General features: G+C 40.0%; 2 protein-coding genes across 8 annotated transcripts; both read right to left on the reverse strand.

The window, feature by feature from the left end:
* Positions 1-211: 211 nt before the first annotated feature.
* LOC311485501 (kinesin-like protein KIF23) lies at positions 212-11,083 on the reverse strand. Of its 6 annotated transcripts, XM_084540959.1 has the most exons (23): positions 11,028-11,083; positions 10,272-10,338; positions 9,400-9,528; positions 9,044-9,149; positions 8,677-8,813; positions 8,434-8,546; positions 8,156-8,326; positions 7,378-7,490; positions 6,894-7,015; positions 6,602-6,704; positions 6,414-6,493; positions 6,191-6,310; positions 5,833-5,992; positions 5,535-5,696; positions 5,184-5,350; positions 4,931-5,104; positions 4,488-4,694; positions 3,947-4,249; positions 2,069-2,302; positions 1,779-1,867; positions 1,046-1,106; positions 900-940; positions 212-808 (listed from the first exon to the last, which is right to left on the reverse strand). In XM_084540959.1, the coding sequence occupies exons 1-23, from the start codon at positions 11,039-11,041 to the stop codon at positions 793-795; spliced, it is 2,889 nt and encodes a 962-aa protein (XP_084397085.1). In that variant the 5' UTR covers positions 11,042-11,083; the 3' UTR covers positions 212-792. The 6 variants fall into 6 exon arrangements, 5 of the variants coding, with proteins under 5 accessions (XP_084397085.1, XP_084397084.1, XP_084397087.1 ...); XM_084540958.1 differs by lacking the exon at positions 11,028-11,083 and having other exon boundaries at positions 10,272-10,575; XM_084540961.1 differs by lacking the exons at positions 3,947-4,249; positions 11,028-11,083 and having other exon boundaries at positions 10,272-10,574.
* A 443-nt stretch (positions 11,084-11,526) lies between these two features.
* LOC311485622 (membrane progestin receptor gamma-B-like) lies at positions 11,527-22,243 on the reverse strand. Of its 2 annotated transcripts, XM_084541162.1 has the most exons (8): positions 22,172-22,240; positions 21,686-21,813; positions 18,044-18,249; positions 17,595-17,721; positions 16,150-16,194; positions 14,909-15,005; positions 13,548-13,692; positions 11,527-12,721 (listed from the first exon to the last, which is right to left on the reverse strand). In XM_084541162.1, exons 1-8 carry the CDS (start codon positions 22,223-22,225, stop codon positions 12,441-12,443), a joined length of 1,083 nt encoding a protein of 360 aa, XP_084397288.1. In that variant the 5' UTR covers positions 22,226-22,240; the 3' UTR covers positions 11,527-12,440. The 2 variants fall into 2 exon arrangements, with proteins under 2 accessions (XP_084397288.1, XP_084397287.1); XM_084541161.1 differs by lacking the exon at positions 16,150-16,194 and having other exon boundaries at positions 11,529-12,721; positions 22,172-22,243.
* Between the last annotated feature and the right edge of the window lie 4,331 nt (positions 22,244-26,574).

Genomic DNA, 26,574 nt, shown 5'->3' on the forward strand with positions numbered 1-26,574 from the left:
AGAAATTTAATAAGAGTATTCCCGATTTAATTTTCCTTTACGTATGATCACGTTTAACTATAATTGTTTTCATCAGCTCAGAATGAGCCATGTTTCTACAGTAGACCGGAAAAACTAAACACGCTTTATCTCCCCATGCCCATTAAAAAATCCTCACACCAGTCCAGACTTAGCACCTTTCTCTTCACGGATGAGTAAATAAAGACGAGACTTGGTGTTCGAATAAATTTAATGCCATCCAAAAGAATAGTGTTCTACACGTTTAAGGTGTTGTTTCAATAAACTGACGTAAAAAGCTTCATGACACTTATTTACAGGTGGTCAGAGAACGATTCCAGCAACATAACAAGGCCAATATTTACAGTTGCACTTCTACACATCGTAATTCTAAATCTGTTTTTTTGTTTATGCTTCTAATAAATGAATAACCCTTGGGGGACAAAAAAAAAAAAAGCAATAAAATAAAGAAAAAATATTCTAATCTTTGGACAGAGGTACACGACAGGTAATAAAACATATATTATGGAAAAGTCATATTTATGTGACTATTTAGTATGTCCATGTCTTTAAGAAATAGTTCCAGCATTCAAAAAAAGAAAGCGCACACTAATTCAGCAAACTGCTAGTGAAATCGCTTACACTGTTGGGCTATACTTCAATTATAACTGCACCCTAATAAGCAGAAGAAAAGAGCAGGTGGAATAGAAAAATAGTCTCAAAAAGATGCATAGTCTCCTTTCACTCTTCTGTTCAGTCAGCCAACATTTAAAGTTCCTTCACATGTTCAGCGACTCAAGGCTTTCTACGTCTGGAAAGAAAGGAAACAAGTCCACATCATTAATAGAGCTAATCGTATAATGCAAACACACAGATTTACACAGGTCGTTTTTGTGGCTTACTTTTGATACCCATGGCCGGAACTTGTGTTTGCCACTGGAGCCTAAGGGGAGGAAAAGAGAAAGAAACTTGGGTTATTATTGATTGAAACAATTAAAAGTTGATCACAGAATTAAAACAGCCACAAAGCATCACCATAAGATCTTACCCTGTTTTCAATGTCCTCTATTTGGGCAGATCCCTCTGCAGACCCTGATCGCCTCTTACGACTGAAACAAGAAAATAACTGTTTTAGGTTCTCTATATAAAACAAGGATTCACCCATCTTGAAATTCACTTTATAAACTGGTTAATAGATGTAATTGAAACTTATCACATACAAACCGGGGGCTAGATGAAGTTCCGACTATCAAATTGCTCTAGGCATTCAAATAAATTAAATCAAGTGAACAAATATTGTCTTAATTCGGTCCTTTCTCCATCAATAACATTTATAAATATCTAAATAATCCTTGGTACATGGCTTAAGGGCCGTAACACACCAATCAAACACTGTTGGCACTAGTTAAACCCGTCACTAGCTTTTCAGCCAATTTCAGCGGTTTCAGATCTCTCTTATGGACCGGTCAGCTTAGAGACCCAGTGCATGGAGAAAAAAAAACTGAACTAAACAAAAGTTCAAAGTGAACCTACAACAAACAAATATTTTCACTCTTCCAGTCTCCCGAAATAATCATTTCCTTTTCCTCAGATACAGATTGTCAGGTGAATATATGTTTATACCCATTTATGATAAGATAGAAACCGAAATAATGACAAAGTTGGGGAAACCCTTCCTTTGTTACACTTCCAGCAGATTCAACACTTCACAGTCGGCAGAACCACTTTGGGCTCGTCAAGCAAAAGTAAACATATTTTATCTGTGGAGGTTGGGCAAATACCTTGGTGCTGTTGGGCACTCTTGTTTCAGTATCTCAATGTCAGTAAACTGCACAGCTTGTCCTCCGCCTCTGGTCTTAAAAACATTGCCCTGAGGAAGTTTAAAAAGACGCATCATACAAATGACGGCGAGAACAAGAAGAAGACATGTCACATATCGATCAACAGCAAAATAAGGCAGAAGTGTTCATCTATAACAGAAACCCAGTGCAAAATCGAAGTAAAGTAATTAAGTCAAACCCATGCAAGACATAAATCAGACATTTCTAATTAAGTAATTACTTGATTTTACCTTGATCAGTTTGGTCTCGATCTCCCCATCTGAGGCAAGCTCTTGATGTCTAAGCACATACATTTGGCATTTAGACAGAGCTTTCTCGTTCGGGGTCGACACCTTGATTGCATTGGGAATGATTGGCTGCATGACAGTGTCTAGGTCCAAATTAGAAGTCGGTTTGTGGTCTACCCATTTCTCCCCACCCGCAGAGTGTGAGCGCCTGTGCATTGGGTGAACTGGAGGAGCCGTCTGGTGATCCCAGCGTGAGAAAGAAAAACCAGCAAGTTACTCGCATGTGACACCATTTGACATTTGTCGGGGTTAGTAGTGAAGGTTGATCACTAAAAGGTGTTAGTGTGGCGTGAAAACTAATGTATCACTGGAAGACACAGATGGGCAGAGCATTTGGTCATCTGAAATAGTTTTTACATTTCCAGGAAATATTCTAGGGTGTAGTCTTCCCCATGTTCTTCTGTCATATCAAATCCAAAAGTAAACGTTTTTCTCATCTTCCAGTAATACATCTTTTCATTATGTAGCAAAAAACATGCATTAAAAAGCAAAGAGGAATAAGAATTAGCATGCAAAGTGGCACAAAAGCAGTACAGACTACATGCAAAAACAAACAAGTTCTATTAACAAAAGGGACGCTGTGTTACAAATTGAAGTATGGATTTGAAGAGTTTTATGATGAGAGCACTGTATACCCCCAAAACCCACAACATATAACTCCTGCTATCACTCAGTCTTGGTGTTAACATAGTGATCGTGTTAGTAAACTTTAGAAATCATATCACAGTGCCAGATTTAGATGAGAAGTCCAAACAGTCGCACATGTGTGAGTTTTATAAGAGGTAAAGTATCTCTGTAGAACAGCTGGTTTTAATTTGGTGGGTTAAAGATCAGTTTAGGTAAAAAAAACAAACAAACACTGTATTTGAGCACTGAAAATCCAGCTTCATGCCACTGAATTGCAGTTGTTTATAACATCTATTATGTGAAATACGTTGAGAAATGTCTCAAATGCAAAAAGACATCACAATTAGAGAGAGCGGGAGATCTGCATATTTTTCAAACCAAGTACACTAGAAATCCTCATCTCACTCAGTATACAAACTAACCAAACCCTAACTTTTACGCTGCATGTTAAGAGTCGAGCGATGTTTTCAGTTTTTCTCGACCCATTTTTTTTTTTTTTGGCCTATACTTTAATGCTCCGTTATTAATTAACAATACAAATTTCGGGTGTAATCTCTTACGATAAACAACACTGCTTCTACTACGCGTCATCATTTCTTCAGACCGACGTGCATTTGTGTGTTCATTGTAATGTCAATAATCAGTTTTGTCATTTTAAATAAGTGATAATGAAAAGAGATGATATACTACAAGGATGCAAGGCAATCGTAAAGAACAGGCAACGTACAGAACAACTAACATATCACTACTCATAAACCTTAAAGTCCCCATGAGAGCAACTTCTCTTTTAACTATTTTTAGATCTCTTGTATTATACGTCATGTATTTGCCTGTATTTGGCCAAAGCTTGCCACTTGCAGCTCATACATGCGCTGAATGGGTGGTGCCTGTCAGGTGATTTCAACAGGGGCAGCCTCCCAAGCTCAAAATTAACCTGAAACACGTAAATATGTCAAGACTCAAGCAGCTGTTTCATGCGGACTTTAAGATTCAAGTCAGGAGGTTTTGCAAGCACGGCAAACCGGAGAGATACACAAGCCTATTTGATGTAACGCTACAATTAGATGCAGTTCTAATATCTACTAATAACAACACAGGTGCAGCCCTACACCAAGGCGAGGCTTAAACTACAAGCTTGCAGAGAAGAACTAAATATATTTTTAAGCACATCTAGGTTCTAACACACACACTAACCCTTGTGCCTGCCTCAAGGTTTAGCCCATAGACAACAGTCGTAGCAGGGGCCTCAGTGTCTGGGGCCCAGCGCTGGCCTCGCCTGCGACCCACGCTGCTGGTGCCATGGGACGAGGCAGGAGTCCGGCTCCTGTCATGGGGAGTCCCAGGGTACCTAGTCTGGCTTCTTGAGTCTACAGGCAACCTCTGCTCCCACTGAGAGATGTAGGAGGCTACTGAAGAATAGGCTGAAGAGGAGGCAGAGGAGGGTGGGGAGTCCTGATCTGCCCTAATTTGATTTTGGCGAGGAGTTTGGCTCAAGTCCTGAAAAGCGGTGAGGCAACGGGGCCAAGTATTGTGGATGTTATTGTGAAACATTAACACAAGTACACAGCACATAGCAGGGTGTAAAAGAAGGTGATGTGTCCAGTAAGCATAGAAGTCTTCACATTTGTATTTAAAATTATCATAATAATTAGTAACATGCAGAATTTTCAAGTTGAGAGATTAATGGAGTACACACACGGGTGGAAAAGACAGTATATCAGATTAAATGACTTACAGGTTTTGGCGATGGTGAGGCAGACCTCTTCTGGGCGGCGCTGCGATCTCTGTCCCTGGAGGGCCTCTCAGGCTTCTCTGGACGCTCAATGGGACAACCAGCACCGCTGCTGCTCTCCGTCACTATGGCCTTCAGCTGCTTCAGCTTCTCGTCCTTCACCCACAGCTTGTTCTGCATCTCAAGCTGCTTGGCGTTCACACGTCTCTCCTAATTAGAAAACACCAACTAAATGATCAGTTTTGCTGTTTAATAATATATAAACTCACATTTCTGATTTTTAAATGAACAGTAACCGGAATTTTACCAAATAACAATCTTATATTAGCGTTTAAATAAATAAAACACACGCTAGTAATATTATTTGGTAAACTAACTCAATAATAAGGAGTATATGCTATATCTCTATAGTAAATGGAAGGACTACGGTCATTGATTCCACTTACACACTCCTTCTCCCACTTGAGTCTGGTGTCGGTCACCATGCCCTGCATGCGCTGCTCCATGCGTCTCTTCTCTGACAGCTCTCTTTGCAGCCTTTGCTCCCGAGTCTCCAGCTCCTGCTGAAGTGAGCGTTTGTCCTGCTCATACATGTCTGTGGTCTTTTGTAAGATGTCGACCTGAAGCGGAGGATTGGTGGTGAGTGACGGAAACGTTGGCAAATCAAACGTAAAATAAAACGTAGACAGGAGACAGCACCTTGTATTCCAGCGTTTTGGACTTTTTCTCCAGACGCTCTATCTCTGACTTCTGGTTGAGGATGACTTTTTCTTTCTCGCCAAGTCTGCTTCGTTGATCGTGGAGGAAGGTCTCCTTTGCATTGAGCTGACTATCAAACTGCTGAAGCATGGTCTTAAGTGTACTGGCTGCAAAAAGAAAACACATTCATGTAACCAGACAACCATTTATTTTGCTTCAAAAACCTCACGGGGAAATTAATGCATCATGCATGTACTGAATAAATTATTTGCTTCTAAACTCTGAGCACTGACATACAACAGGTCTCTATTCAACATACTAATATATGGGATGTAGATAAATGGCCTGTACCAGTTTTATTGAATTGTTCTGTCATTATCTGACGGACACGATGCCTCCTTTCCAAGACCTCAATCAGGCGGGGCAGCGTCTGATCATCAGCTGGGTCCACCAGCTCACAGGGAGGCAGGGCTGGAAGGCTTTCCATGAGTTGATTCAGCAGTACTGGGTCATCTACGATGGGGATAAAAATGTGATCCAAATGTTTGTCTAACATCATGAATTTCCACATTTACAGTGATCATAATTAATGTGTATTGTCCCTGAAAAACATCAACTAAACAAAGCTACAAACTTGAGGGAAATTTACCGGCATTACTGGGACCAGCGGCATCTTCCAGGCGACGGGAAAACTCGTCTCTGAAAGCCTGGTGTCTATGTCGTCGCCCTGCAGCAAGGCCACAGATTGGCCGATCAACTGGCCGTGCCACTTCCACCTCCTGAGTCATCTCTGCAAAGCGCATCACGAGCTGCAGCATAGAAAATGGAAATATATGAGAAACAGTGCTTTCCTTAGAGCACCCATCAGTGCACCAAAACAGGTGAGCGTGTATTTAGTTGTTTGGGATTTAATTGCAAACCAAAAGTCAGTTTACACTCACAAAGAATGAAATGAGTGACAAGATTTTACATTTGAGTTATTCTGCAACACAAATTCAATATCATACCATAGTTTCTTCATAATCATCTGCCTTTGGGTTGACACACACAACCATGCGGACTTTTCCTTCTCCGTCAAAGTAGTTTTTAAAAAGATGAGTAACCTTCGAGTCCCTGTATGGCACCATCTGGAAGAAAATAATGAGTCTGAGAAACTGTACCAACTGAAAAATTACCCATGGCAAGAACAGAGGTAAAGTTACAGTGACGACCAGGAGATAAAATACCAACCCTGTTAGTTCCACACATCTGGTTTTCACGCAACACCTCCATGCAAGTGCGCAGAGTCATCAAGGACTGGTTGATATTACCTGTAAAAGAGACGTGACAAGAGATGTTTGGTCCCTGAATAAATGTTTCCACTGCATACACTGAAATAATTTCCATGGTTAACTTTAAAAAAAAAAAGATGATCTGACCAGCTTCACGCAGACGGCTTCCCTCTGCTCTGGTCCTGCTGGTGCGCTCACTGCCTGCCAGGTCAACCAGACACAGCTGGCTCACATTCACCTGGTTTTTGTCCTGTATTTCAACAACAACAACAACATGTCAGTATCACAAAGCATCAGCTGGACTCCTCCATGACACATTACATGTGGCTTTTGTGTCACAGCTTGATTAGGTTCAAGTATTAATCAAAAGGATGGGTGGGCTTTCATCAAATTAACAGCAATATTTCTGCATACAAAAAACTTCAGAGCTGCATTTCACCTGTAGTATGTGGTCCCCATCAGCATCAAGTGGTGCCTGAGCCAGCTTCACTGTGAACACGCTGTGGGAGCGGCTGGATTCACGGTTGAGCTGAGTGTTGGCTATCCTCCTTTTCTTTTGTCCTGGAGAGAAAGTAGCTCATTAATACATCGTATGACATAAACCACAGCAGAGGCAATTTAATACATCAACTGAATTATTACCTAATCCAATTATTCCTACTTTTTGCTGCACTTAAAGGTATGGACACGATAAACAAATATATAAGAAATTCCAGCAACGAAGACTGACCAACATCATTTGTGTCTGGACCAAATTATTACACTTGAACATATTACAAAGACTATAAGTTCTGCGTCTATGTCATATGAAACTGACCTCTCCTGAATCGTGTCCATCAGTTGGTCTATAGTTTATTTATTTAAGATGATCATGATGAACATTTATGTGTAAATAAAATACTACGGTTACTATTAACACTCACCCTTCCAAAAGACTTCAAAAGCCTCCTCGGTGGATTTAACCTCAACTTCTGTGCAGCCAGCCACATACATGTTATGATTCTGATCTTCACGGAGAATCTTGGACTGAGGTGGTCTGGAAGAAGTTAAGACGGAAAATCAACATACACAGGTGTTGTAACTTAATGATGTGTTGCTTTAGTACGTAAAGCGGCAAAAGCTAAATGACAAATAGTGGATGTTAGCGTCAATGTTAAAATGAAATACAACTCAGGAAACACATTCAGGGACACATGCAGACGGGGTTTACATACAAGCTCGAGCCATTCAAGAACATTACACAACAACAGTAACAATTAAAAGCCAACTCTTAAAGACAACAGCCACCAAAACCACACAAACCGTACAAGCTACACTTGGGAGGGATCTGGATTAATTGGATGGAAACGACTACATGACATATAAGCTACAGCCAAATTAAGACTGAGTGCTGCATAATTCTACTTTTTCTTGCCACATACACAAACTCATTGTTCCGTACAGGCGTGGCTCCACCGATCCACCTAACAAAAACAGGATTTTACACATACAACTACAGAGCAAAATACAGTCAACTCAATCATGGAACCCAGTGTTGATGCATGTAATACACAACTTTTACCTAAACATCTGTAGCGTCTATTGGATGATGTTTATAGCTGTATGACTCAATTCTTCTGAATAAAAAAAAATAACTTTTGAACAAACAACCTTTCGTGTGCTGTCAGAAAGCACACACTGATCTGTTATCCTGTGCCTTACTTTGGTCTGATTGGGTCATATGGCGCATCCTCAAGGAGATCGTAGATATAGTTGTTGTAGATCTCGATGTATGACACGAATACGCTGTAACAACAGTCTTCATCGACGCTCTCGGATTTGCATGCTTCATCTGAGCTGATCATATCTGCAAATTCTGGATCAGCCCTTTGCCTAAAAAATAAACAAAAAAACACATTAATCAGCACAAACTTTCAGTTAAGTTCTATCAAATAAATATAAAACCAAGTCAAAAGTGAAGTACAGTGAATCATAGCTACCTGGAAGATGGCGTTTTAGGCACTGACTGCTGATTGTCTTGCTTCTGTCTCTCCAGGAGAGCATCAACTTGATTCTGGATCTCCATACCATTTTTGTCATCTGGTTTAAACACCTGAAGCAGATTTAAAACATTTCAAATACGTGTCTCTCCCCTCACTACACATGCAAACTAACAATGCAAAAAAACAAGAAAAAAAAAATAATAATAACAATAATAAAAAAATAATCAGTGAAAGTCTTACAAATCTCTTGGCCTGAAAGGGGCCGATGCTGTTGAAGATCATGTCCAGAGAACGAGGAAGGAGCCCACCTTCACCAGGCGAACCCGTCATGGTGAAGGTCTTACCACTTCCAGTAACACCATATGTAAACAGGAGACCTGTGAACAAGAGATATCACAATCACATAAACCCAAATGCCAAAATATTAGGCACAATAATGAAAACCATTTTGGAATTTGCCAATATTTGTTTTATTAACTTTATTGAATTATGGGTTACAAATAGTTTTTCAACAAATATCCTGTCGATCAACTAATCCTTCAAGAGCTAGAGAGGATAAATAGTTTGTTCTGAGGATTCTGCATAGTACACATCACTTACTACTTACCATTTTTACAGTGAATGAGGTCCTCTACCAGCGGCTTGGCAACATCCTCAAACAGCTCCATTTGAGAGGTATTAATACCAAATACTTTTTTAAACGAGTATTGCATCTTAAGGACAAAGAAAGAAAGAACAGCCAGTGAATCTTATTGGACAAAACGTACAATAATTATTAATGCATTAAAACATATCTGTGTCCAAAAAAGGAGAAAGAAATACAATGACGAGGAAAATATCCAACCAAATCATTTGTGGTGTCAGATACAATGTCCATTTGCTTCTCGACACAACAGGTCTTCAGTGCAATCAAACATACATCTTCGGGAAACTTGTCAAGCAGAGGGGCTGCAGCACACTTACCTCCTTGTATTCCCCATTGCGGTTGGCTTTCAGGCCATCAGGAGGATGCAGCTGAATAGTGGAGCTGCTGATCATCTCAATACAGCACTCATCATGTTCTGCTCCAAGTGGGCGAATACGGCAGTATACCTACAGCAGAAAACAAACAAACATGTTAAATAAGTCCTAAGATACTCCTATGATATGTGAACTGTAGTTTCCAACACTGATTCTCATCATTGAAAAATCTTTACATAATTTTCTTATATCAACTAACTGATTGACTGATTGATAATTTGGTCCCAGAACTCCCAGAAAACAGTGAAAAGTGTGTGTTACACTTTCTTAAAGTCAAGTGATCATCAAGTTTCATCATTCTGTCATTACACCAATCGGCAGCTAGACAGATGTGTTTTGAGTTTCTCTGTATATCACATACTTTCACTGAAATCCCTGCATTGCATGAATCAAGCTTAACAATTGAAAAACACAGATGGAATTAGCACATACAATCTCCCACAAAATCATATCTTCTCAAATGCTTCTGTTATTTTGTGTTTAGGTTTTTCATCACCCTGTGACAGTGGGTGTAACAATCCAACCACTGTGATGCAAGTTCAATATTCGAATGTCCATTGTTATTTTCCTGTAATTCACTTATGGCAGCAGCTCTAAAGAAATACATCCAAATCAGTTCCATCTGAATACAATATCTCAAATACGAAGAACCTAAACATTTGTAGATCTTTTTGCAGACTTCAAAAACTGTCACCTTCTGACTTAAAGAATCAAGATATTGAGTTTGTTAGACACCCTAAAAATCAAACATTGTAAACAGGATAACATTCAACTATCCTCTCACTAAAGACAATGATTAAATGATGTTCACTTACTCCTACGGGATCTTTCTCTATGCTGGACGCCTTCTTTGGCCCAGGCCTCCGAGGAGTCCTCCCTTTGCTGAAAGTGACAAAACCACCATAATCAACATCCACCATACTTTGGCTGGATTACAAACATCTACATGATTCACCCATTCACTACATGGCCAAAAGTATCTGGACATTTCTTGGGTCAAGTTCTGAGGTCTGGAAAAAAGGGTATTTCTTTGTAACTTTGTGGTTTACCATCATGTTGAGAGAGAAAGGGAATTTACACAAGTTAAGAACAAATTATACTCTTATATAACTCGAAATGGGGTGTTAATATATAAATTTTGGTAAAGTATGATGAACAAACTCTTGTCAGTTACGCCTCCTAGCTAGCTAAATTAGCTCAGGTGTCGCTTGCTAACAATAATCAACCAAAATCTTGAGTCCAACATATTACTTGCCACATTAAATGTGTATACTTTGTTTGCGGTTTCAATAAATAAATGTCACAAATAAGTGCTAAAAGTGAATGCTAAGCTAATACGACAGTGCTGACCAGACAGTTAGCCTGGTTAGCTACCAGGCTAAGCGGTGATAAGCTAACGTTCCGTAGCTAACCTTTCTACCACCTTAACCTGAGTACTTTTTTTTCAGATAACAGCCGCTACGTGATCAAACGCATCTAAAGTACGTTACCGGGGTAATTATTTAACGCACTGCGTTTTAGTAACGCATTAACTGTTAAACGAACTTAAAGTAAAATAATTTAATACTGACCCCTGTCTATGCATTGTTTGTGTTGTTAATGTCCGCAGCAGGAGCGCCTCTTCTCGATTTGAAAAATTCCCTCTTGAGAAACGTTGGACCAACAGTCAGATTTTTTAACCAATCAGAGCGCAGATTGAGAGCCGGAAGCGGAAGTCCCGCCCCCAACTCCTCGTCCCGGGTTTACGGCGTTGACTGCTACTGGTCCTGGATCAGCTGAACACACGTTTAAATTTTAGTCGGAATACACGTTTGGATAAGGTTTAAAATTAACATTTTATATTGTATATTATTTAAATCTAATCAACTCACACAAATTACACGTTAAAAATTAAAACTTCATATTCCAAATGTATTAAATACCTACACTATTTATCTTAATATGTTATTGAATTTAATCTTCCTGTTTTATTAATAATTTTCTGATTTTTATTTATTTTTTTTGCAGTTTTATCATTTGATTTCTTGGTAATTTTATTGTTTCATCTTGTTCTTATACAGTGCATTTTATACCTGCTACTGTATTTGCGTTTCAAGTAATTTTAATGAGGAGTAATAAAACAGAAACAACTTAATGACTTAAGTGTTTAAATCTATAAAACATACATACTCATGCAGCACCAGCTAAGGTCACACGATCAGAATGGCACATGGTCAAGTTTGGTTTATAATTTATTTGAAAAAACAAACAAACTCATAATAAATAACTTTGTACTTAAATACTTAAAGGATCAATGTAACAGTACTAAATGGGACAGAAACACCAATCATTCAAGGGAAATCAACGTTAGCTCTGTTTAAGATATCGACATTACCACTAACTAAACTAAAGTAACTGAACCTTCAATTTATTAAGCCGCTGCTTTTCAGGTAGCTCAAACTCAAAAGCAAAGCACTCATTCCTCTCAATGACTGTACAAAGCACATGAATTATAAATATGAAAATATACAGTCTAAATTCTGCACAACAATCTGAAATTTGTATTGTACAGTTTTTGTCTCCTGCAGCCTCTTCATACATCATGTGAAATCAGAGAACTGAGCAAAAACTAGACTCTTTATAAACATCTATCTTTATAAACATATAAAGCTATGCCTCAAAATGTAGCTAGCCTGCCACATGTGTAGCTTTATGCAGGAAAACGTTTCCTCAGAAACATTTAAATTCACTTATTGTGGTAACAAATGATTTGTAAAATTTCCACTGCAGTACACGTCCTTATTTTCAGCTTACCCACACACTAACAGCAGTCATCTTAAGGCTAAATGCAACCATGATTCATTTAAACATTGCGTCATGTCATCATAGATCAGGAGTGTTCTTTACAATATCTTTGTATTACCCATAAGGCACTATTTACAAATGTCTGTAAGTCTTGTGACTGACTGCTCAGCACCTCAGTCAGGACTCATGAAGCCACAGATTCAGCAGCCGTGGCAGAGTTTGGCTGAGGGTTTCTTCGGGCCTCTATCGTGTTTCTTTTCTTGGCAGACTGGAGCACAGAGGAGAGGTAGACTGTAGAGGATGATGACAGAAAAATTCAGCACAATACAAAGCAGTGCCGGACCCAGTGAGTTGGAAAATGTGATGGGGATGGAGTTTTCAGTGAGCCATGAGCGCCGTGTCATCATGTCCTGTTCGATGGCCTGCATCTGGAAATGGGTGCCGAGGATACCGCACACGTGGAAGAGCTGGTGGCTGTGACCTGCAGAGGGAGCAGTCGAATCATGTTTGTCAAAGTGGGAAGACAAAAAGTAAATTCAAACCACTGAGCAAATGATTCACACTGACAACTGGTTTCAGTCGAAGTCTGGAGGCGGTTATGCTTTAGCTTCTCTCCACAATGTTTAACACAATTGACAGAATACATGTTAATGTGTCAGTGGGAATACAGTGTTTCATGAAAGGTTGAGAATTTATTTGTGATGGTCTAAGATCTGAAGTCTGGCATTTAAAAGTGACCCAAATGCAACTCTCCCAGACTTAGAGAATTAATCTTTACAGCTATTGCACCATACAGGAATGGCTTTAATTCAGAGTATTTGTTTCACGCTACTGTGCATAGGGTGCAAGTTCATAAAATGCATGTTAATAGTGTCTCTATTATTTGTAGGTTTTTAAAGCTGTTCCCTGTATTAATCGGAGTTTAAGTTCGGGTCTTAGCACTTCCACTACATGCTGTGCTACATTACTTTTCTCTTTAATTAAACCTGGCATAAAACCAATAATTGCCATTATCAACAAATAATTTATTTAGTTTATATCAGAAAATCTACTCAAGACAAATGTGTTATTAAAGTTACAGGAAGCTAAACATGCTGAAGTGAACTGAAAACAGAAGCAGAATATATAATATATATAATAATGGAAAAAGTCTTCCACAGATTAAATTGTGCACCTCTCTTCACAGAGCTTGATACAACAACCCCTTTATGTTTTTGAATGTGTCATTTGTGACTCAGGGGATAACACGCGAGGCAGAAAAAAAAGCAGACCTTAACACGCCAGTGATGACAACAATAACCTCTCACCTATGTAGTCAAAGCTGCCAGGAGCCAGGCGCTCAGGTAAATGTGTGGCAAACAGAAAGGCTGTGAGGAAAGCCAAGGCGATGTGGTTGTAGTGGAGGATGTTGGTATCATTATCTGTGCAGCCTTCTCCTACACACAGGAACACCTGTAAACACAACACACAGAGAACAAATTTAACAGACTGCAGCGAAAACACCCTTATTCACAGAACAGGAAAACCAGAGCTGCTGTGTAACTTGGTCATGGCCGTCAGAGGAGTTCCAAGTAAGGTTTTCAGATAAGTGTCAGCCAAGTAAGTGGCTTTGTAAATCTTTAATTCGTCATGCCGTAACACAGTAAACGCTGCTTTCTAAATCAGGCCACCACCTCGAATAAAATGATTCATTTGTTTTATGACTGTGGTTTGAAGTTAGTTTGCAACTCTCAAGCATTAAGCACAGGCGAAATTTTACCTCCTGTTTAATGTTTTACCCCATTTGCAAATAAATGGCTTTGGCACGGGGTGTTTGTCTTGGTTTTCAATCAAAGAGCTAAATTATGTGTTGTGTTTTGCTCGAGGGCTCAGTGATAACAATGATTCTGTCTGAAAGTAGCTGCTAACATGCCAGCAATGTAACCGCTAGTCTACAGCAGCAACTGTAGATTTTATCATGTCATACCAAATTTAATCAACTTCAAGTGATACAATCTGCAAAATAAATTTACGCTCAAAACACTTGCTAAAGTTTTAGAGTTTGTCTTAAATTGTTACTTCAAACCACATTATATCGCAGACAGTACTAAAAAAGTAAAGTATATACACTCACTTGCCAAAACATTAGGTACACTAATGAAAACTAATGCACTCTAAATGTTATCTTAAAGAAGGTTATGATATTCAGCATTTGTTTAAAGTCACTGTGAGAGCTGTTGATTCAACTGTGTTTTAATTTTGGAGACTGTGGTTTGTAATACTATTAAATTGGATTGTGTTATACTGACACATGTTCCTATTATTTTGACAACCCCATGTATTCAGTGGGCTAGCCATGCCTGTCTTACACAGTTTCAACATAAACTGAACATTATAACAGTTATGAAGCTAGGATTTAGTGCAGGACTGTTATATTAGAAGGCATTCATTTTCACTAGTGTACCTAATGAACTGCCTAGTGAGCGTAGAAGTGTTAGTATTGAGCCAAAATGCCCTGGAGAAAGGGATTTAGTACTTCGTGACATGCAGGGGATTTTACTGGATGGCACGCTCCAAACACAGGACAGGAAACTGTCAACTAAAAATGTAAGCGCCTCGGTCCACACGTTCCTCTCTACATCCTCTACATTGCATGCAGTGACAGACGTGTGCTCTAAAGCAGCCCTACCCTGTAGAACAGAGGAATGTTGTCAAACAGGTAGGGGTAGGCAAAGGCCACAACACGGAGAACTTTGCTGAACTTCGGACTCTGGTGCTCAGGGAATCTGAAATAAAAGATGAGAGGTGTTATTTGCAGTAGTGGTTTTTGGAAGTTTTTAGCTGTTGAGGTAGCTATGTGGAACGTAGCAAAGCGCCATGATGCTATAATTATGTAAGAATTGATAATGATATGATGTTTATATACGTTCATATTTGTGCAATAATGAATTGACCAGAGCAGCTCGAACTTTCCAGAAATAGAAGAGCTCAGTGGCCAAAACATTAGGTACGTGTACCTGAAAACTCTAATATAACAGTCCTGCATTAAGTCCCTGTTAGCAAAAGAAAGGTGGTAACACAACTGTGTGATCATTTTGGAGGGTGGTGCTGTTAAACTACAATAGATTAAACTTAAAAGTGTCTCTGTTATTTAGCCCATTGACTAAACTACAACTGGGGCCGTCAAAATAATATGACATAATACAATATGTGTCATAATACAATTCAATAGTACTACAAATCACAGCGTCCAAAATGAAAACACAAGTTGAATCATTAGCTCTCTCAGTCATTTTAAACAAATGCTTAACAGCATTACCTTCATAAAACATGACTTAGAGCAGGATTGTTATACCAGAATGCACTCGTTTTCATTAATGTACCTAATGAACTGGCAGGTAAGTGCAGTTTCATGTTTATACAGTGATGAATTGACTACAGTAGCCAGACATTTACAGATAAATCAAGAAATCTGTTTTAAATAAACACTTTAAAGAGTTTGAATATAAAGTAAATATACTGCAGGTACCCACATTTATGAAAAGCGTGTTAATGACATGACATGACAGAAAATCTACTCAAGACAGAAAACCCAGATCTTGATTTTTCTAAAGTTGATGAGTCAGGTTGTCACAGAACACGTTTTGCCACTCTTTTCTGTTGACTCCTCTAACCTGCCCAGCTGAAACTACACTCCGGCTCAATCACTGTTCAGGGCTGGTACCTGTAGTCGCAGCCAGACAACGCCCATTAACCGTGAGTTGCGCAATGGTATCACTGAAATCCCATTCAAAGGCATAACCGGATGTTATTAAAGGAGGGAATTACGTTTGAGTAATGATTACATCGCAGCAGTTTTTACATGAGAAAAAAAGTTACATGGCAGATAGAAGAGACAGTGTAGATTTTGAGCAAATGCGTTTCCATTACCTCTTTATGACGTCATGATTATATTGCAGAAAGGGTAAGCCAAGTCTTAGCAGCGGGGAGAGATGAGCGAAAGAACAGTCATTAGCTATACCAAGCCAACATTATCCAGTACATGTGATCATTGATGTTTCAACTCATTAACAAAAGTCTGACAAACTTTGCATTCCCAGATAGTCATTCATTTGTAATTCTAATGTCAGTGGCAATAATTCATACTTTAATGAAAACCACTTTGTGCCTCACATCCCGACCGCCGTGATCAGCCTGCTTGGCAAGATTTATGTGGCTCTTTTATTCAAACTCAAGAGCCGACGAATACTTGAGAGCAGTCATTATGATGTCGTCGTGGACCAGAGCCACTTTCTGACGTACCGTGCCTAAATAAATCTCCCTCATTAAAAGTTCAACTGGAATGTGACTGACTTAAGGTAGCGGATTTAATGAAACTATAACTGAATAACTCAGTAAGACGTCTTCAAAAAGCTCTGCATTTGACAGATTCAGCTTAAATATGCATCAAGCTTGATGCTAATGTGCTAATGTGCTAATTTTAACATGATAACAAGTATGTCAAAACCCACTCAGTGTCAACCTGCTAACATTTCGCTTGTAAAACGCAAAAGACAGAGTGAGTTACATCTTGCTTGCTGTGACGCAAACATGCTAATATCAAACCTCAGTTTTGCTCTTATGTAATATGATTACATTCAAGTCACAAAGTAAATTTTAAATCTATTGAAACATTTTTCAAATTTTTGTCATTTCCCGACCAAAAAAAAAGAAAAGAAAAACAAATGCTAGATAAAATAATGTTGCCTTCAAATGGAAATTGTGAATACAAAATGCATGTCGTTAAAGTTGTAACATTAGCAGTAAGTTGTGAGACCGCCACTGCTGCTAGGCAACTGTTAGCAAGCTAACAAGTGATAAATTTAGGAGATGAAGAAATACCACTGGAGGAGGACATTCATGTGGACTTTTGGATTAGGATAAACACAACCACATTTAAAGGCAGCACCTTTCGCCCAGAGCTGAGGCTTCAAGGTAAAGTGTTTTAAACTTGTTTACCAAGTTGCAGTTGCCTCCATAATCCAAAGACACTTTGCTGGAAATTCAATTTGTGCAATATTGATTCTTTTTTCACACCCAGCTCATATTTATGCAACTCTTTTTGGAAGATTTGGAGACAAAAAAAAAAAAAACGTAGTGGTAAAAGTCTAAGGAGCAAAAAAAAAGCACACTTTTTGACTTGGAAGTGAAATCAAGCTAAGTTAGTTGGCCAGCCTCAGCTTGATGTTTGGCATTCTGATGTTTTGAATGTTGCACCTGCATAAAATGTTGCTCTTCTTCTTTTCACAAGAATGTGTTCCAGCGAAAAATAAAATAAACATTCCGCAATAGGAACTCGTACTAGAGGTAGCTGTGTGAAATAAATTTCCTCATACCTGGAGTAGCAGGCCAGGAACGTGCAGATGACAGTGTTGAACACAGCGATGGGGATGTAGAGCTGGTGGAAGGAGCTGTTCACCCACTTGTCGGGGAAAACGTAAGCTGAATAGACCATAGCTGACCCTGCAGGGGGATAGAAGAGAGCACGTTTGTTCAGGCAAATGTGTCCAGACACTTTGTAGGGATATTAGGTTTTATGTAAGATGGAATTTTCCAGCCCCAACCAAAATAATGTAATCTAATAAAACACTAGCACTTACAAATTAATTTAGTCTGCACCTAATTTGAAGACTGTTCTACCGGAGGAAATGTGTCCATTATTTTGTCACACTTTCATCTGTAAGCACCACCTCATAAAGTAGAACAATACAATTTCTGGGCACTGAGTGGAGAGGTGGTTCTAGTGACTGACTGAACATTGAAGCTGGCGATGTTGTGCACTCACCCAGGCTGTAGAAACTGAGGGCACCGTAGTCAAAAAAGAAGCAGATGTGGCGTGCTCGCGCCGACATGGTGCTGAAGGTGTGAGCACAGCTGGACGCCAGCGGATAAATGCAGCAGGAGACCAGGAAGATCACCAGAGGCCAAGTGAAGGAGTCCTGCCATGCTGTCTGCATCAGCACCACCGTCACGAGTTTCCATAGGAAATACCTGCAAAGGGAGACAGGTTACAACACTGGACTTGGATTGGATGAAGCAGGATTAATGTTTCTTGGAATAATATTCTCAGCCAAGTCGAGGAAGAGAATAAAACTGAGTCATCGAATTAAAAAGATAACACAACTGTATCAAATTACAAGGAGTGTCTTTAGTCACACTCGTGTAATTACATTTTAGAGCCTGATTGTCATTCCCACAGTCAAACAACTGACAGTGTCTTTAATACTTAACAGGAGCAACACAAGAAACAGAGCTGAGACAAATTATTGGTAAAAACTTAAATAGAGACAAAATGACTGTTTAGAAGAGTATGAACATGGTGGGAACATTCACAACCAGAACATCAACTACAGATTTTCAAGTTATTTCCAGCGTTAAACAGTCGTCTCTGTGGCTGTTCAGGTGAAACGTCCTATACCTGTCACCCATCTGATCATTTATAGTACCTGTATACTCCGCCCAACTGAGATTAAAAATAGAACCTATTTATGTAAAACACATATTTCAACACTGAGTTACATCATAGTCTGGCATGCCAAGTTATGAAATGCACATTCATGATGAACAGGCTTCTGCTATACAGATGAGCGAGTGACCATCGAGTCTTTGCTCCGCGGCCGTTTGACTGTCGGCCCTGCTGGAATATTTACACACTGAATATTCAGTGTCTGATATTTGTACATCGTACAACGAATATGGGTGTTACTGCAGTGTAAACAGGCTTTTTCCCTCCAGACTAAAGCGCCTGCAGAGGAAAGGTAAAAAATAGACAAAAAAACATGGTATTTTTACATTTATGTAAGTTTTTTGTTTGCTGAAGGATTAAACAACAGCTCGGCGACTAAGCTTCACACGTATTGTCCTTTTTTTGACCTGGCGAGAGAGACGGATAGTGCAGCTTTCTCCATCAGCTTCTTACATGCTAAGCTAAGCTAACTGCCTATCAGCTCCATACTTAGCGCATGGGGCATGAGAGTTGGAATCCGTCTTTCCATCTAAGAGCAAAAAATAAATAAAATAAGTGTGGATCATTTGAAAAGCTTCTTGTTGTGAAGTGACAGGAAACGCTGAACCATTAAACGAGTCAGAAAGACGCTTTTTAATGAGCTAAACTACAAAAAAAAAAGAAAAAAGAAGCAGAAATGTGTATTTAGTATCATCCCTGTCAGAGCGCCTGTCAATGCAGGGAAAAGAACATGTTAATAATTAAGTATAATGTTCAGTATCACTCAATGAAATCACACGAGTGTCAGTTACATAACAGCTACCCGCTCTACACAAATAGCTTATCAGGAGGCTGTGGTGTGTCTGGTGCGTCGCAGTCGGTGTCTGCACGCCTCAGTGCACCTCATTAACAAATCAACATTATTTGTGCTTTTCCTCATCAATGAGCAGTTAAGAGCTAATTGTCGCAAATCACAAGAAAGCCTTGCGCACAGATCTGCTCATTAATGCCTGGGCCTGCACGTCTTCACCAAATCCCCCTGACGCAAGCGCCCATGTGGCCTCGTCATATTGCAAACAAACCCACACACACACACACACACTCTTTCTCCCTGGACCATGCAGTCAAAGCAACTGGCATCTCTGCAGGGAGGAAGTGTGGTGAGTGGGAGCAGTAACCTCTGTAGTAAGCCCTGAGTTACGTTGATAAATAAACACGCACTCACGCACACACAGGGATACTGACAACAATAACTGCATCAAGATGTGAAGTTACAAAGCTGCCACAAGAGATTTTAGAGATTTTACCCCCATGGTCACATGTGGTTGTTTGTCACACAAGTTTAGGAGGATGCTTTAGTTGTTTTGTCACCCACATACCACACTGACTGATCCCTTGACTGCTTGTGTTGAATATTAAGCGATCACACACGAACCAGCAGATCCTGATTCATTTGAAATACACACTGAGCTTCCATCTTAAATGAGTAAAAAGGAGGTTTTATGTGTGTCTGTGGAGAAGATTTTTATTGAGTTCCCTTGAGCTTACGCTCTCTTCCCGAAGAAGCCACTTGTCCGAGTGGTGAAAATATCTGCAAGAAAACTTCCAGCTGCCTCTGCTTTGGCTTTGTTTTCAGCAGTTTTCTGTAAGTGCTTGAAAATGCACTCGCTCGCCAAAACACATGAGTCAAAATGAATGCATTCTCATATAACAGTCCTGCAGTAAATCCCCCTTAACTACTGTTCTGATGTTCACTTTGTGTAGAAACGGCGTCAAAGGAGAGAATTCAACTGGATGATAGTTTTTGGAGGATGTAGTTCGTGGTGTTGTTCAGCTGGATTGAATTAAACCCAAAAGTGTTTCTGTTAGAAGACTCAAACGTGGCTGTCAAAATAATAACATATGTCACGATAAAATTAAAGTACGACAGAAGACGGCCTTCAAAATGAAAACAGTTGAATCAACAGGTCTCTAAGTTACCTTGCTGAACACTATACCCTTCAGATTTAGTGCAGGCTGTTACATTAGAATGTATTTTTTTATTTATTAATGTTCCTAATGAACTGGCAGGTGAGTACATGGCAATAAGACACCTCACTCTTTCCACTAATACAGCCTTAACTGAACTTGTTTCGTTGTCTAACATTTAATCGTAAGTCTGAATCCCCATTTATGCCAAATAATGACTGTACATTTTTAGTGTGGGGGGATAACGTTGAGAAAATATAATAAAATCTGAATACTTGACCTGACATTAAGTGTCAGGTCTGTCATACGTAGACGACTATTGAAAGGGAGGTGCTGTGAGTCTGCGGGAGGTCTGTGAAACCCACATGGTTGCTTGGATGACGACTTCAAAACAAACTTCGTACATTCAGTCCTGCTCGTATTACTTGACTCACGTCAAACTGAAGACTCCAGGTCCTGTCAGGGCATCTGGCACATGTATGTCCTGTGAATACTAATTTAATAATAATAATACCCAGAACTGCTTGAAACTTAAAATTGGTTCCATGATCATAAACACACAGCCAGTAAATGTGGATGTGTGCAGTAATGTCTTTAAGTAATGTGTGACAATAAGTAAATCACTCCTACTAGAGACGCTTCCCGTCTGTCAAACAACACAATGGCATTATGTAAGAAAATTCGAGATAACTACAAGCTATACAAGCTGTACGAGATTCTTTTTCATGAGTCAGCCAACGCTTCCTGGCTCCTTCTGGTTGTTATGAAACACTCTGCACGCTCCTGTGACCATTTCCTAAATCTAGATGTATGAGCTGATTGTCTTTTACTATGCTGCAGTCACTCCTTAAACTGATCATTTTCCACTCGCACAGATCTGGCAACCCACCTCTAAAGCTGTTAAAATCTTAATGCCCCCATGTGTTTTCCGGTGTTGTCAAACCACTGAACACGTGCCAGGTGGTAAACAATTACGAAGCTTAACAAAGTTAAAGTAACATATGTCAGGTATACCATGTGGGCAAGAAGTGTGTCCAGATGTTGAGCGTCTCATTGGTCAGCTGGAAGAGGCTGAGGATGCAGTCGGTGGCTGAGCTCCGGGGGTGCCGGTACCCAGAAATGATGCTGTCCTCATGGAAAACCTTAAAAATAAATAAATAAATAAAGCCCTCAGTCACTTTGACAGCTTTGAGAAATCTGTTTTCTGTTTCATTCTGGAGAGAGAACAAAACTTTCAACTATTCTGTGCAGAGGAAATTTTTAGAGGAACACGTGTTGCATGTGTAAACATCTGCAAAATATCACAGTGATCATGTAAGATCATAAATAGTCACAGATACACAAGTTTGTTTAAATTACACTGACAGATGCTCAACTTCAGACTCGACATGAGTGCGACCTTAAAGTTTTACGAAATAACCCAGAATGATTTTTTTTTAATTCCAGTTTACTGTGGAAAAGCGTAAATGTGCTGTGAAGCTACAACGAAGGTGAACTTACTTTGGGGACTTGGTTGATGGTGAAGACTCGTGGCAGTTTGATGAGACTGAGCATGGCTACGAGGTTCTGCGTCTGGCCAGAAAGGAGAGATGAACTGAGGCTGCAGGGTGTGCCTCCGTCTTTATAAGGTTTGTGTTGCTATGCCGTCCTCAAGGTTCCTCCCCTTCACCTCCTCCCTCTTCAAACCCAGCGAGAATATCCAGTGTACCTGTGCAACTGCTCCTCCTCTTCCTCCTCCTCCTCCTCCACCTCCTGCTGTCTCTCCGGAGGTGGAGGGAATGCTCTCCCAGGTGTACAGTCAGCCACACAATAGAAAGACAAGTTTTTCAAGCCTGGAACATCAGAGAGCCTCTTATTCTTGTTTTCAATCACAGCATCTTTACATTCACACACAAAGGCTGTTGTTACCACAACAAAGCTCGTCTTTTTGTAACTGCACACTCCTCCTCTCACAAAGAGATGACATTCAGAGCGGCAAGGCAGGTCTCACCAATAAATCTCCCTTCAATGAAAAAAAAAACACAGCTGTGATTGACATTAATGGTCTGTGGCAGAGGCTCACATATTTAGCCACTTTCTCACCAGAAAGTCTGCGAGTGCAGCCGCTTAACAAACACTATCTGAGTTTCAGCTCCAGATAAGGTCGATATAATGAATGAAGGGTGTGAATCGGTGTGGCAGAAAAGTCAACAAATCTCCTTTCGTGACACTTTCTTGCCGGGTCCCCTGGTTAAACCGACATGTCACCATCTGCCCTCAGACCGACGGCAGCCGTCACGCCCAGGAGAAACGGCCGAGCCCAGCCAGAGCTCCCCGGGCCTGTTATCTTGTTTAAACTCTGCAGCAATGAAAGCAAACATGTCTTACAGCCACTGCAGAATTAGGAAGTGGAGAGTAGGAGATGTTTTCTTTTGTGGTGTGTTTGATTGCTCGTGTTACAAAGGTAAGTAAAAATCAATTGCAGTGTATTTTGTTGGCATTTCGGAGACATTAAAGTGTAACTAAAGTTTAAACGGGTTAATGCTTTATCTCAAAGACTTGATGGAAAACTCAACGGATCTGGATCCTGGTTCAATTCCTAAACCTCATTATCAAGCTTCTGTTTACAAGTCTAATTTATTCTTGACCAATCATTTTTTAAAGTGAACATAGTTCCTTTAAGCAGTATTGAGCTGATTATGTACTGCCAAAGAAATCAGCTCTAATCTCCAAATCGTCAGCCATGCTTTCATTGAAGCATCCCGCAATCACAGCAGCTCAGTGTGATGATCTGATGCGTGCACTACAGCCGAGCACCCTGGGACTACGTCTCGCTTCTGTCTCTCAGAGGTCGGAGCCAGAGCAAGTTACCCAACAGGAGATGCATGTCTGAGTGGATGTCAGTGTGGCCCGGCTCGGGGTCAGTTAATATGTGAGTTAATATGTAAGTCATCAAGGCTTTTAGTGCCAAGAGGAAAACAAAGTCAAGTGCGGAGGGTTTGTGCTCCCAGAGGACGGAAAACAAGGTTATTTGCAGGAATTTATAAAAAAAAAACAAAAAAACACTCACCACGTAATACACACAGAGTCGCTGCTGAGTGGAGAGGAACAAGCGTAGTGTTTTCTTTTAATATATTTTTTGTTTTTTTATTTATATAGCATCAAATTGTCTCACAGTGCTTTACAGAAGCCACAGTCTGAAACCTCCAGAGCAGCACTAAAGCGATGGGGGACAGAAATAACCCCTTTTAACCAGAGGAACCCAGCTAACATGGGGGTGTCTAGGTAGAGCGAGACAGGAAGAAGAGGGAGGAGGGACAGAAGAGAAGGAAGCAGATAAATTCAGTCATGCGTCTGGATAAAAACTTACAGTTAACACATGTAGACGAGAGCACATCATGCTAGGTGACGCATGATACGTGGGAGGTTGATAATGTAAAGTTACTGTTATAAGAATAAACAAGAGCACAAAAGAAAAAAAAAACTATGGCGGTGACAAAAGTTGTTACACCGATCAAGCATAACATTATGACCACTTTCTTGTGCCTCCAAATCAGTTGTGACTCATCAGAGAATGGACATGGGCCTTCTGAGGGTGTCCTGAGGTGTCTGGTAACAAAATGCTGTCAGTGGGGGGCCTTTGGGTCCTATGGGTTGAGAGAAGGGGCCTCTATGGATCATCCCACTGGTACCGGATCAGTTTAGGATAGTGAATTTGGAGGCCAGGTCAACACCCTGTACTGTTCTTCATGTTTTTTTAGTTGTTCCTAAACCGTTTTTGTGTGTGCGCGCCTCTGTCATTGTTATGACACTCCTTGATGACAGCAGCCATCAAGGAGTGTCATTGCTATGGGGTGGGGGTTCCTGGTCTGGTCTAGGTGGGTGCTACATGTCTAAGTAACATCTACATGAATGCCAGGTCCAAAAGATTCCCAGCAGAACATTGTGTTGTCACAAGATGGTCAATGTTATTAACTTCTCCTGTCAGTGGTCATAATGTTGTGGCTGATCGGTGTATAATAAAGGTTAGAAGGCTGGAATAATATACGGATATATAAGGCAAAAATAAGCAGGTCGAAAATTAGGGATCAATGTAAGCGGTGAACGCTGGAAAACTTAAAGATAGAAAAACAGCGTTTCAAAATCTTTCTGGTCACACCCAAACACACCCGTCCAGATTACTGATGGGTGTGTTTAGGACACAACACATGCCATTTATGCAAGCAAACAAATATAAAAAAAAAAACACGTGTATCAGCCATCCTTTGTACTCAGTCTATTATACCAACAGCGTAATAAGCATCTAACAGAAGCATAATGTGGTCTCTTTGTGGTTGAATCCGAGCAGGAGAGCTTTGTTGTGCTGCTGTAAAAAAGACTGACTGAATTTTTCCACAGTGTTTCACACAAATCTTGAGGTTTGATTACTGTTTGACTGCCACCTTGCACCGTCCTTCATTATGAAGTGAAAATGAAAAGCCTTTATTGTCATTGTATGCAGGGTGCATCAAAATTGCAAACACTCATCACAGTGGTGCTTTTAAATAGAATAAAATACAAACACACATAAAATACTCTACAACATCCAGTCACAAACGGACCATTACCATAAATATTAAATCTATTGCAAAGAACTGTAAACATTAAGGTGGGTTTTATCGTCACTGGGTGTTTGTTCAGGGACATTCATGTCTCACTATGCAGGATACAACGTACAGGCCTCCTGTGGCATGAGAAACCAGCAGTCACCTTACTGCTACTGAATTTAAACAGTATATATCAGAGAAAACAAGAAAATGTAACATGTATAAACTACGGCCATGTAAAAGAAACGATAATAACAGAGGAATGAAGTGTATTTATTATTTGTTTGACACCTGAACAGTACAAAAAGTGCTCACAAAAACAGTGTGAGCACAAAGTAGCACAAACTGGAAATAAAAGCTAAAAAAAATAAATATATTTAGTCATAGTCTGACTGATTTACTACCTTACTACCTTTACATTCTTCTCCTAAAGCTCAGTGATCTTGATTTATCACTGAGGTCCAGGTCAGAAGCATTAACCAAAGGAGAATAGAGTTGACCCAGCCACTCCAATCTCATGCTCCGTGTGTAAACGCAGCTTTACGTCTGTATTCGTGCTACAGCATCTCTAGCTTCAGGTGTAAGGTGGGAGGACAAATGTTGATCATACATACCTGTGGACCTGTTATATTACATGCCAACCTAAAAATATATCGACTCACCGTGCATGAACATTTTTTTTATCCCCATGAAACTGCAGTGAGTTGCAGACAAACTGGGTGCGAAGGCAGAAATCTCAAAGCCTGATAAATCATAACCTGCCTTCTTTTTTTATAACGTTGGGAGTCTGAGTCATTTAAATCCAACAAGTGAGGCTCCGACAGGGATTACCTTAACACCGGGTTCACTGTCTGTGCCCTCGAAGAGGAAAATTCTATTTTATTTGAATTAATTTCAATCTAAATGGACCTTTATGTATCAGCAATAATAATCCGAATAGTCTCAAGATACTTTACAAAACCTGTAGAACCTGAACCCAACAGATCTTCCTTTAACAGGAAGAAACCTTGAACCAGATCATGAGGAAGGTTGAGGAAGCAAATACATTCACACATGCATCTGTACAAACCTGCGCTGCATACTGTTTATACCTGAATAAAAAACTCGGTTGCTAGTTGACGCATGATACGTGGGAGATTGATAATGTAAAGTTACTATGCCGGTGACAACAGCTGTTACAGCAATCAAGCATAACATTATGACCACCTTCTTGTGCCTCCAAATCAGTTGTGACTCGTCAGAGAATGGACATGGGCCTTCTGAGGGTGTCCTGAGGTGTCTGGTAACAAAATGCTGTTAGTGGGGGGGGTCTTTGGGTCCTATGGGTTGAGAGAAGGG

This window comes from Chelon labrosus, assembly GCF_963514085.1.
Source record: "Chelon labrosus genome assembly, chromosome: 3".
In the NCBI taxonomy this organism is placed as follows: Eukaryota; Metazoa; Chordata; class Actinopteri; order Mugiliformes; family Mugilidae; genus Chelon; species Chelon labrosus.